The sequence below is a fragment of the Eptesicus fuscus genome, chromosome 3 (genome assembly GCF_027574615.1).
Source record: "Eptesicus fuscus isolate TK198812 chromosome 3, DD_ASM_mEF_20220401, whole genome shotgun sequence".
NCBI classification, from domain to species: domain Eukaryota; kingdom Metazoa; phylum Chordata; class Mammalia; order Chiroptera; family Vespertilionidae; genus Eptesicus; species Eptesicus fuscus.
In genome coordinates this window covers 726,432-737,315 of record NC_072475.1, presented here as the reverse complement: position 1 = coordinate 737,315, position 10,884 = coordinate 726,432, and the positions used below count along the sequence as shown (strand labels likewise).

Genomic DNA, 10,884 nt, shown 5'->3' with positions numbered 1-10,884 from the left:
CCTTTTCACGGCTGCATAGTGTTCCCTGGTGTAGATGCACCACAGCTTTTCTATCCACTCATCTACTGAAGGGCACTTGGGCTGTTTCCAGATCTGAGCTATTGTAAGTAGCGCTGCTATGGACACAGGGATGCATGCATTCTTTCTGATGGGTGTTCCAGGTTTCTTAGGATGTATTCCCAGAACTGGGATGACTGCGTCCAATGGCAGTTCCATATTTAATTTTCTGAGGAAACGCCACACCGTCTCCCACAGTGGCTGCCCCAGCCTGCACCCCCACCAGCAGGGCCCGAGGGCTCCCTTTTCTCTGCATCCTCGCCCGCACTTGGCGTTTGTTGATTTTTGATGGCAGCCATTCTGACAGGGGTGAGGTGATGATCAGTGACATTGAGCATCTTTTCATATGCGTCTTGGCCTTCTGTACGTCCTCTTTGGAACGGTGTCTGTTTAGGTCCTTTGCCCCTTTTAAATACGTTTTAATTTTTGTGTTTGATTACATTTTCACTCCTGCTACTGAGCACTGACTTTGTATTCTTTCCCATTAATGGGTGATTCCACATTCAGACTTTTGTTATCTGTTTCCTGGTAGGAAACGCTGGCCCGCCGTGGACTCCTCTGTCCCAGTGCGACCCAGGCCCCTGACCTAGACGTGGGGACGAGGAAGGCGTGCTGCGGCGTGTTCCCTCCCACCCTCCTTCCTGGGCACCGCGGGCCCCAGGGCTGACCTGGCTCTGGTGTTGCTGGAGCTTCCGAGCGACGCGCACAGCTGGCGAGCAGCGGGGAGGGCCCATGGACACAGAGCTGGTGGGCGCGCGTGCACAGAACTGATGTTTGCATGCTCGGGGTCAACCACGTGCAGTTCTCCGCGTGTAGAGAGAAAAATTCCGTCTGCAGGAGAACATGCTCAGCGTTTTTAATTTTAAATGAAACTTAATTCTCACGGCTGAGTTGTGTTTCTAACCCGGCATCGGCAGGTCTCCAGTCGGCTGACACGCACTGTGCAATGGTGTGTCCCGGCAGCACGTTTTAGAAGATGCTTTGCCTGCTGTGTCTACACAGTAATTTGCCCTGTTTTATGGGGTCATTTTAAGGACACAGTTGTCCAGTTCTCTCATCGGATCATCCGAGGGGTCGATGTTGTGGACTTGTCTCCCAGGGATCTGTGGCCACAGGATGGAGGGCGAGGATGGAGGAGACCTGACCAGCCCCTTTCCACTGATGCTAAATCCTGCCCCCTTATGGCTGCCGGGCGCTGTCCAAGGTGCTGACCACTGGACTCTCTGGATGGCACTGTGGTCTTAGTAGTACCTGACTTCTCTCTTGTGACATAGACTGTGGCGGCTTTAGAAGGCCATTGGAAAAATTCCAGTGTGCGGTAGGGCCACACCGATCAAATTCTTTACACGCTGAGAAAACAAGGTACGACTTCTCATAGTTTACGGCAAAGCGTAGACGCCCTTCGTTAATCCTAACTCTGCAGCATGCCTGGCTTACGTGAGGAGCTGACTGGTGAGTGAATGAACAAAGGATGAGTGAGTGAGTGAATACGTATATGCAATGGACTTCGTAATAGAAATGGTCGGTCATAAGGAGGTTTATGGAACAGCATCAAGGCTCTCAGAGCGGGCACCACCTCCCTCTGTCCCATGGGCCTGGACATGAGGTCTGTCAGTGACGTCGGACACAGCTTCCAGAGAGAAGTCAGAGCTGACACAGGGGACTCTCACAGAAGCGTGTCATAAAGTGGGGTTAGCCCTGGCAGGTGTGTTCAGGGGTGAAGGCGTTGGCCCATTGAGGGGCAGCCTCCCTCTGTCCAGCACTGGCATCTGTGGCCGGGACAGGGCCGGTCTCTACTCTCCATGGTTGTAGCAGAACCCACTCTGCTCACCCATCACCTCGGGGTGCGCTGCTCCCTGGGGCTCTCTACCAGGAGGTCGTTGGCGGGGCTAGGAAATCAGTGTGTCTGCACTTGGCTCCATCGGGTGGGAGCCAGCTGCGTTCTCCGTCTGCCTGCAGGATGTTGGGGGTGACCGACGGGCCTTGCTCCTTCTCAGGAAAACCGGAAGGCCTTCTCCCACTTTCAGATGCTCAGCCTTGAGGCAGGACAGAGCCACGCCCGAGTTCTGATGTGCCACTCAGCGACTCTCCACCACAGCTTCTCTCCGGGGAACAGTGATGGGATGAAGCAAATAATAAGAACAAACATGATCGCAGAACCCTCTGTGTGCCGGACACTGCTCCACGGGCCCGACACACATGGACTACGTTAACCCTCAGAATCGCCCCGTGGGGCAGGTGGTGTTGTTACCAGCCCATTTCCAGATGAGGCCACTGAGGCTCCTGGTTATAGTGGTTGCACAGCCATAAGTGACAGAGATACGACTTGAACCCAGAGAGTGATTCTAGAACTTTCTCTGGAATCAACTGTGCTCTTGGGAAACCTAGGAAGTCATCTAAGAACATGAGTTTAGAAGCTACTTGACTCGATGATTGAATTTAGCTCTGAGCTTCGGCACAACAAAGACATGGTCCTCGGTGAGGGTTCTCATGGTTTGAGCTGTTCTACCCAGGACCCTGGTTTGTTGGTGAAACCTACTAGGTGTCACTGCCAGGTTCATTCTTCATACCCTTCATACCCCCTTGTAGCCAGAACACAAAGACTGCAACTATGTTGAAAACTTAAAGAAAACTCTTCCGTGAAAGTGCGGTTTCATAAATGAAGTGACACTGTGCCTGTTTTCTGGCTGTAGATTCAGATATAAACGTGAAACCCCTGGAAAAGTATTTGGGGTTTTAAAAATAGAAACATAAAAGGGAACATGAATGCAAGCGAGAAAGGAATTCCGCTTTATCAGGGTGAGGTTTATCAGGACTGCTGTTCCAGAATTTCAAGCGACGGCCTTTTTGTCAAACGTCTCATGAAGCTGAGTTATAGCTTCGGGCTTTTCATAGTGAACCACCTCTCACGTAAAACGAGAATCCCTGAAGGGACGAAAATGGTTTGGAGCAGCAGGGACGCGGTGGAGAAACTCCAGGTGAAGGTAGATTCTCATGACCTGTTGACTATCAGCAGAAAGAAGGTAAAGGTATTGGTTGACTGGAGTAGGTGAGTGTCTATGGGAAATGATGTTCCTGCCATAAGGCTGGTTACAAATGGATAATTTGAGGAGCTGGTGTGAGCAGCTTTTTGAAAATGATACGATCCATTCTTTTAATGACTCCCAGATGAGTCAGATATGGCTAAACCATAATAGACATTCTCAGTGTCCCCTGGGGCCATGCCTTCAATCAGAAGTCAACAAATTACCCAAACGGGTCCTACAAATTAGCCAGTGACACGCCTTGTGTTGTGGGTCCCACCCACGCGGAGGGTGTATAAAAGGCTCCTGTGAGGAGAGGGGGCCAGACTGAAGTCACCTCTAGCCCTTCTCTACCCAACGACACCCTCCCCACCAGCACCATGTGTGGCTACTACGGGAACTACTATGGGGGCCGCGGCTACGGATGTGGCTACGGAGGCCTGGGCTGGGGCTGGGGCACCGGCTGTGGCTGTGGCTATGGCTGTGGCTACGGCTACGGCTCCCGCTCTCTCTATGGCTGTGGCTATGGCTGTGGCCGGGGCTATGGCTCTGGCTTTGGCTACTACTATTGAGGACACGTGGGAGACTCATCCGCCCACCTGGACATCGGGATTCACCATTCTGAGGCCACATGCCCTGGGCCCTGTAGAAGGCGTGCCCTACAGCACCCTCTGGGTCTGACACCCCATCTTTCCTTCTTGAGTCTGACTCATGATGGGGTCCTGGGAAGTTCATCCTGAGGGTCCCAGGAGGTCTCTCAGGGAACAATGCCATCGCAGGTTTTGCCCTTGACCTTCATGTAGGACTCACTTTTCCGTTTTTCTAATAAAGCTGTTCAACCTGAAATACTACGCCAGCATCTCATTTTGTGTTTTCCCTGGTTGAGTTAAGGAAACAATGGTCTACTTAGGGACTATCTTCTTTCAATGCTTCCACTTCAGTTGCTCTATCAAATCCTTGTTGTGTGACACGAGGAAGAGATAGCCTCATCGCCCTCGCTTTCTGCTCTGGGGGAGCAGCGATGCCATGAGCTGTGCTGGGCTAGGGTTAGGGCTAGGGTTAGGGCTAGGGCTAGGGCTAGGGCTAGGGTTAGGGTTAGGGTTAAGACTAGGGCTAGGGCTAGGGCTAGGGTTAAGGTTAGGATTTAAGGTTAGGGTTAGGGCTAGGGCTAAGGTTAGGGTTAGGGTTAGGGTTAAGGCTAGGGCTAGGGTTAAGGTTAGGATTTAATGTTAGGGTTAGGTTTAGAGTTAGGGTTAGGGTTAGGGTTAGGGTTAGGGCCAGGTTTAGGGATAGGGTAAGGTTAGGGTTAGGATTTAGGGTTTAGGTTTGGGGTTAGTGTTATCATTAGGTTTAGGGTTATGGTTAGGGATAAAGGAGCGATGTTTGTCATTTCAGTTGAACATCACCGTTAAACACTACATACACAAAGTCCTTTTCTGCCTTACACTTCACCTGTTTGAATTCTTTTAGAAGATTAACAATCTGAAAAATAATTCCCTAATTCGGATCTTCAGGGCATATTTTTAATGTTGCCCAAGGTAAGAGGCTGAGGAGGTTAAACCTGCTCCGCCCCCGTTATCTTTATGTTCCTTGAACTAGAGTTGATGTTTGCAGTGACACCTTTCTAACACTCATCACAGATTTAGGTGTTGGAGGCATTGGATGTCATTCTATACTCTTGTCTCTGTCCCGTGTTCGGTTCGTGTCCACAGTTATAGCTGTCAGTCATTTGCTTTTTCACTCATTTTCCGTGAGTAATGGGTCTGTTTACTTGGATTTATCTCCAGTGCTGTGGGGTTTCTAGCTCTCGGTTGGCCCTGAAGGCGTGTGGAGTGTGTCAGAGTCAGACAATGGCCTGTCCCATTCATGTCCACTGGTTGGAGGCAGGAAGGAAATGAGACTCAAGAAGGAACAGTCAATCTTTTGTGAAGACTTGGCTTCTCTCCTTACTTTACTCATGAAGCTTTTCATTTTCCACTTGATATTGTGATAAAACTGAATGGTCTTTGTCTATCTCAACAAACAGATTGTTGACGCTACTTCCCTTACTCGGTAGGTCATACGAGTAGAACACAAATAAATCAGATAGTAACTCAAATTAGATAATAGTTAATTATAAACTCACAAGGCAATACTTTTGGTGATTGCAAATTTCCAATTCCAGCCCCTTACACAAGTGTTAATGCGATAACAATGGGTTGATGTCCTTAGCCCCCCTAATGTGTCTAACTTGAAGGTCAATGCCACCACTAACAGCCCCAAACAAACATCTAAGTTTGTACTCCCACCGGCTTGCTCACATCTTTAAAGTGTTCAGATTGTGAATTACTCCACCTGGACCTGGAAAACACAGGTTCTTCTACACTGACCCCCATTCCACTGCTGGGTCTCTTTTCTTACAGTGAAATCTTTAGACCCCAACTATTCACTCCATTTACTCTATTCCGTCTTTGAAACAGGAATCACCTAAATTTAGGCATTGAAGAAGTGGCTCATTGCAGATTTCAGTACTCCCAAAGCAATATCTGCCTAGATATGAATTCATTTCTCCTAGAATTTCATATTGAAAAATGTCAAACCCGCAATGAGGCCAGGAAAAGTGTAGTGAGCACCTGAATGCTGTTCACCTCGATGTGGAAAATGTTAGTATTTGTCAGTTTCATTTTCTCTCTGTATCTCCACCTCCACCCCCACCCAACACCACACACACACACACACACACACACACACACACACACACACACCACACTGTTGAACCATTGGAAACTATTCTGTAGACTTCATGACACTATGATCAAGTGAACAGGGATGTTCCTCAAATAACCACAATCCTGTTATCACCAAAAGATTATGGTTTTGATACAACACTGTAATCTAATTCATAGTCCATGGTCATTTCCCCAAGTGTCTTTTTTATTATTTTTGACATGGAATTAAATTGGAGGGAAGGGTCATACGTTGCAATGTATTGTCCATTGCAGCCCAGCATCCCATGGAATCCAGAGCATCTCCCGCCTCTTAGAACTCCATGATGTTAACACACTGACACATGTTTAAGATTCAAAGATAGTCACTCCCTAGAAAATGCCATAATCTGTTGTTGATCATATCAAGTGTAATAATTATGCATTTTACAAATGGATACTTTTAAGACAAAGATGACCAAATATGCCCCAAATTAGGAAAACTGAAGCTTAATCAGACATTGAGTGGATACGTGTTGTAGAATAAATCTAAGAGCACAGTTAAAGAGACGATGTGTGAAAAACGTGTCACTGAGAAGGCCTTGCAGTCGGGGAAGTGCTGAAGGGCTCTGTGCTGGATTTGGGAAATGAATGACTGGATCACCCAACATACAGAAGGTTATTGCAAGGCTGTGCCTCAGGCTGGCCACCACCCTTGGGAGTTATTCTGTCGACTAGTTCTCTGCTGAATCCCGTGCTGTCCCCACTTTCCTGGTCAGAAAGGAGGACGTGACCCCCAGGGGCTGAGGGTCCCAGGCAGAGGTCCTTGGGCTGTGAGTCGCCTACACAGATGACTCAGCTGAAGAGCCTGGCGCACAAGGTCCTGCCCGTTCCCAGCACCCGCCCCCGGGTTCACAGGGGCATGAAGACACACCTCCTCTCCCGCCCCAGCAACTCCGGTTCATCCCAACTCCTGAGCCCACGTGGTCCCCTAGAGCCCCTCTGAGCCTGCACCCACCTCACCTCCTGTGAGCCAGGCTGCTCCCCCTCGTCCTTCCACAATGTTCATTCCAACATGAGTTGCCCCAGTAATGTGCTTCCTGAAAAACAGCCGAACCCAGGGCCAGGCCAGGACCCACAGCCACGTGGTGTAGTCACTTCTAGGACTTCCATATTTCTGTAGATTGAAGGAGGTTCTATTTAGAATATGCTTTTTTTTTTTTTTCATTTATTTATTTATTTATTTATTTATTTTTATTGTCCAAAGTTTTACATATGTCTCCTTTTTCCCCAGATGACCCGCCTCCCAGTCATTCTGACCCAGGGCAAGCCCCCACCGCCCCAGTGTCTGTGTCCATTGCTTATGCTAATATGCATACATACAAGTCCTTTGGTTGCTCTCTAACCCTCCCTCCCCTACCATTTGTCTCTGGATCTATTCTTCTTCATCAATTTATGTTGATCATTCTATCCCACGTACGAGTGAGATCATTCTTGTTGGATGTGTCTAATATTCCTCGTGATTAGAACAAGGCAATGGATGTTGTGAATCAAATCCAGGAAGTGATAAAGTTTGCTTTTCTTTCCCCCACTGGGAGGGACGTGAGGATGGCTTGTCCCATTACTGATGCTGATAACTTGATCAGCTGATCCATAGGCTGAGGACAGATTTCCCTCATCAGAAGCTACTGTTATGGTTCTTTGAACAATCAGGAAGGATCCTTACACAGGTGTTTGGTGACTATATAAATGTTCCATTCATATCCCAGCACTTACCTCTGGCCTTCACATTTATTTTTCCTTCTTGCCTGAATTGTTTATCATGATGATGGATTGCAAATGTTGAGTTTTTTGATTCTCATCATTTAAAATATATATTAGCTGGTGTTCTACTGCAAAGAAGTTTTCCTTCCCACTTGATTGTTCCTTTATTTATGTCAGTCTAAATTTATGGATTTCTATGATAAACAATCCATTACCATGATAAAGGGCCAGCAACTCCCAAGCTCTCTCATGAGTCAGAAAGTTTATATGAACATACCGCATTGTGTGGGATTTAGCCTCTGTCACTTAGCAGCCTATGACATTGGGCAAGTTATTCAACTTCCTTAGCCTTGGCATTCTTGCCTAAAATTAGCACCATTCCAGGTTTTTAATGGGAAGTACACGTGTTAAAATATGTAAAGCACGTAGAACGTGCCTAGAATTTAACAAATGCTTCATATGTGCCGTCATTTACTATTATAGGAAGATTTATTTTCTGCTTCTTCTATGTAAGAGTAGTCTCTGTTTACCTTGCATGGTGTTCGTCATGCAATTCTTATGTCAGAGCTCTCACAGAGTGATAATTAATGGTATTTACTAGTTGTGTAAATGTGCATTATCTGATGTGCATTATCTCACATGTTCTTCAGAACAACCGTCAGATGTGGTCAAACCATCCCCATTTACAACAGAAATGTAACGAGATGAAGCCACTTATTCAAGAGTCTGGCCCCATAATGACACGTTTTATCTCTCTCATAGAAATATGAACATTGCATTTCCTGGCTAGCTAGCGTTTTTTCCAGAAAAGGCACAAGAACGCCCAGGATAACTTAGGTGTCAGCATCCTTCAGTGATTAGTTTGTGATGCTTCACTAAATATATGCGAAGGTCACATTTGTGTTTCTGGACCTCCCCTCTTAGAAACTCTTTCATTACAATCCCTGCTCCTCTCTTCTCTGTTCATCCCTGACTTTGAGTGTCAGATTCTAAACTATGTCTGCACAGCCCTTACATTTTGAATATTTTTTCTTATTCCAGTTTTAATCCAAATTCTAGAAGACTTTCTGAAATTGTACCTCATCCCACCTCATGCTGATATTTTCTGCCTTCCATGAATATTTACATCTGGAAATCCACTCTTATGACAAACATGTTTCTGCTTTCCAGAATCGCCCATGGGAAGGTGTGCCTGACGTTCCTTTTATAAACTGCCTGGCTCTTGAGTATGAGTGAACTTATACATGTTTTGAGCATGCCAAAGGGCTCTACCTCCTCTGGCGATAGCACTGCTTGGAGAGCTGGGCTCCTTGGTCCTCACCCTGACCCCTGGTTGTGAACAGCTAGCTGCTTTCACTGGGCTGTTTCCTTAAAGGGGAAGGACCTGTCCACACCCAGGGCTGAGAGAGAGACTTGTTCCCTCAGGACTCATGTGTGTTCAGATGTCATGTCTCCCACACAGATGACTTGGCAGAAGATACTTGGACTTTCCCATTGTATCTGCGAATTAGAGCTCCCATGATTCTCAAGGAGACCGACTAGTGTGTCGTTTAGGATGAGACGATGGCTTCTGATGAATGACCCCCGCCCGGGAGCCACCACGGGAGCCCAGGAGTCAGCAGTGACTCAGGTGGGTCCTGCCACCAGCCAATGGCGTCCGCCCAGGTGCTGGTCCCTCCCACCCTGAGGCCCATAAAAGGCTCCTGTAGGAGAGGGGCCAGACTGAAGTCCCTCCACCCCTTCTCCACCCAAGGACACCTCACCCCCAGCACCATGTGTGGCTACTACGGGAACTACTATGGAGGCCGCGGCTACGGAGGCTGTGGCTACGGAGGCTGTGGCTATGGAGGCTGTGGCTATGGAGGCTGTGGCTATGGAGGCTGTGGCTACGGAGGCTGTGGCTATGGAGGCCTGGGCTGGGGCTCCTGCTGTGGCTTTCGTGGACTGGGCTGTGGCTATGGCTATGGCTATGGCTCCCGCTCCCTCTGTGGCTGTGGCTATGGCTGTGGCTGTGGCTCTGGCTCTGGCTTTGGCTACTACTATTGAGGAGGCCATGGGGACTCTCACCCTCTGAATGTCTAGCTAGTGGTTCCCCAGGTCTGCACCCACTCGCCGATGCCTCCCCATCAGGTGATTTGTCCCACAGCAGTGCCCAGCTCAGATACGATTTGCTGGGCTGTGGCGTCTGCATCCGATGCCACCTGATATCTGGGAGAATAAACTCATCCTGGGAGCTCATGTTCCCCTTCACATCAGGATGATGTCGGTATCACTGCTGTTTTGTAATTTTATGTTACATTTGCTCTTCGTTGCTCTAATAAATTTTAAATTTCCTAATGAATCTGGAAGAGAAAATTCATCTCCTTTCATTTGTCAGGCAGTGTTTTCTTTATTCTTTTGGCTGCTCATAGGATAACAATCATTTTTCCTTGGGAAATATTTTTCTTCAATATTTCTCTTTGCTTTACTGGTTCCATGCTGTGTAACCATGGAAAGATCTGCGAGCTTTGTGAGTCTCAGCTCTTCTCTGGTAAAAAGAATAGGAATTTGCTTCCCTCATGATGATTGTAGCTCTTTATACCGTTGCTGTATAGATTTATATAGTCTTTTACTTGGTACTCAGGTCATATAAAAAATTAAAGAACGTGACATAGCTGGTTTGGCTCAGTGGATAGAGCCTCAGCTTGCTGACTGAAGGGTCCCAGGTTCAATTCCAGTCAAGGGCACATGCCTGGGTTGTGGGCTCGATCCCCAGTAGCGGGCGTGCAGGAGGCAGCCAGTCGATGATTCTCTCTCATCATTGATGTTTCTAGCTCTCTCTCCCTCTCCCTTCCTCTCTGAAATCAATAAAAATATATTTAAAAAATTAAACAATGTGAACATCTAAATTAACATTTAAACACAGAGATTGTCTAACTGGCTAAAATCGGACTCATTTTATATTTTATATAAGAAAATCACTTTAAATATAAGTGTGTGTGTATGCTCATGCATGTGTGTGTCTAAACAAGAATTTGTAGGGAAATAAAACATTTTGAACTGAATGAACATGAAAACAAAAGATATCAACATGTGTGATATGCAATGAAGGCAGTGCTTAATGGAATTATGGCAGTCCATTTTATATCGAAAAAGCAGAAAGTTTCCAAATCAGTAATACAGGAATCCTCCAAATCATTAGTAAGGAAGCACATAAAGGAGGAAGGAAGGAAGGAAATAATACAGATAACAGCTGAAGTCAGTGTCCTTTTTTAAAAAAATAGGAAAAATAAATGAAACTAAAAGCTGGTTCTATGAAAGGTTTAGGTTGATAAACCTTTAGCAAGACTAACAAAGAGAAAAGGAGAGAATGTGCA

General features: G+C 46.9%; 1 protein-coding gene across 1 annotated transcript; it reads left to right on the top strand.

Moving 5' to 3' along the window:
- The first annotated feature begins 9,301 nt into the window (after nucleotides 1–9,301).
- LOC103289943 (keratin-associated protein 6-3) lies at nucleotides 9,302–9,574 on the top strand. Its single transcript, XM_008145820.2, has one exon. It carries the CDS (start codon nucleotides 9,302–9,304, stop codon nucleotides 9,572–9,574), a length of 273 nt encoding a protein of 90 aa, XP_008144042.2.
- Nucleotides 9,575–10,884: the final 1,310 nt, after the last annotated feature.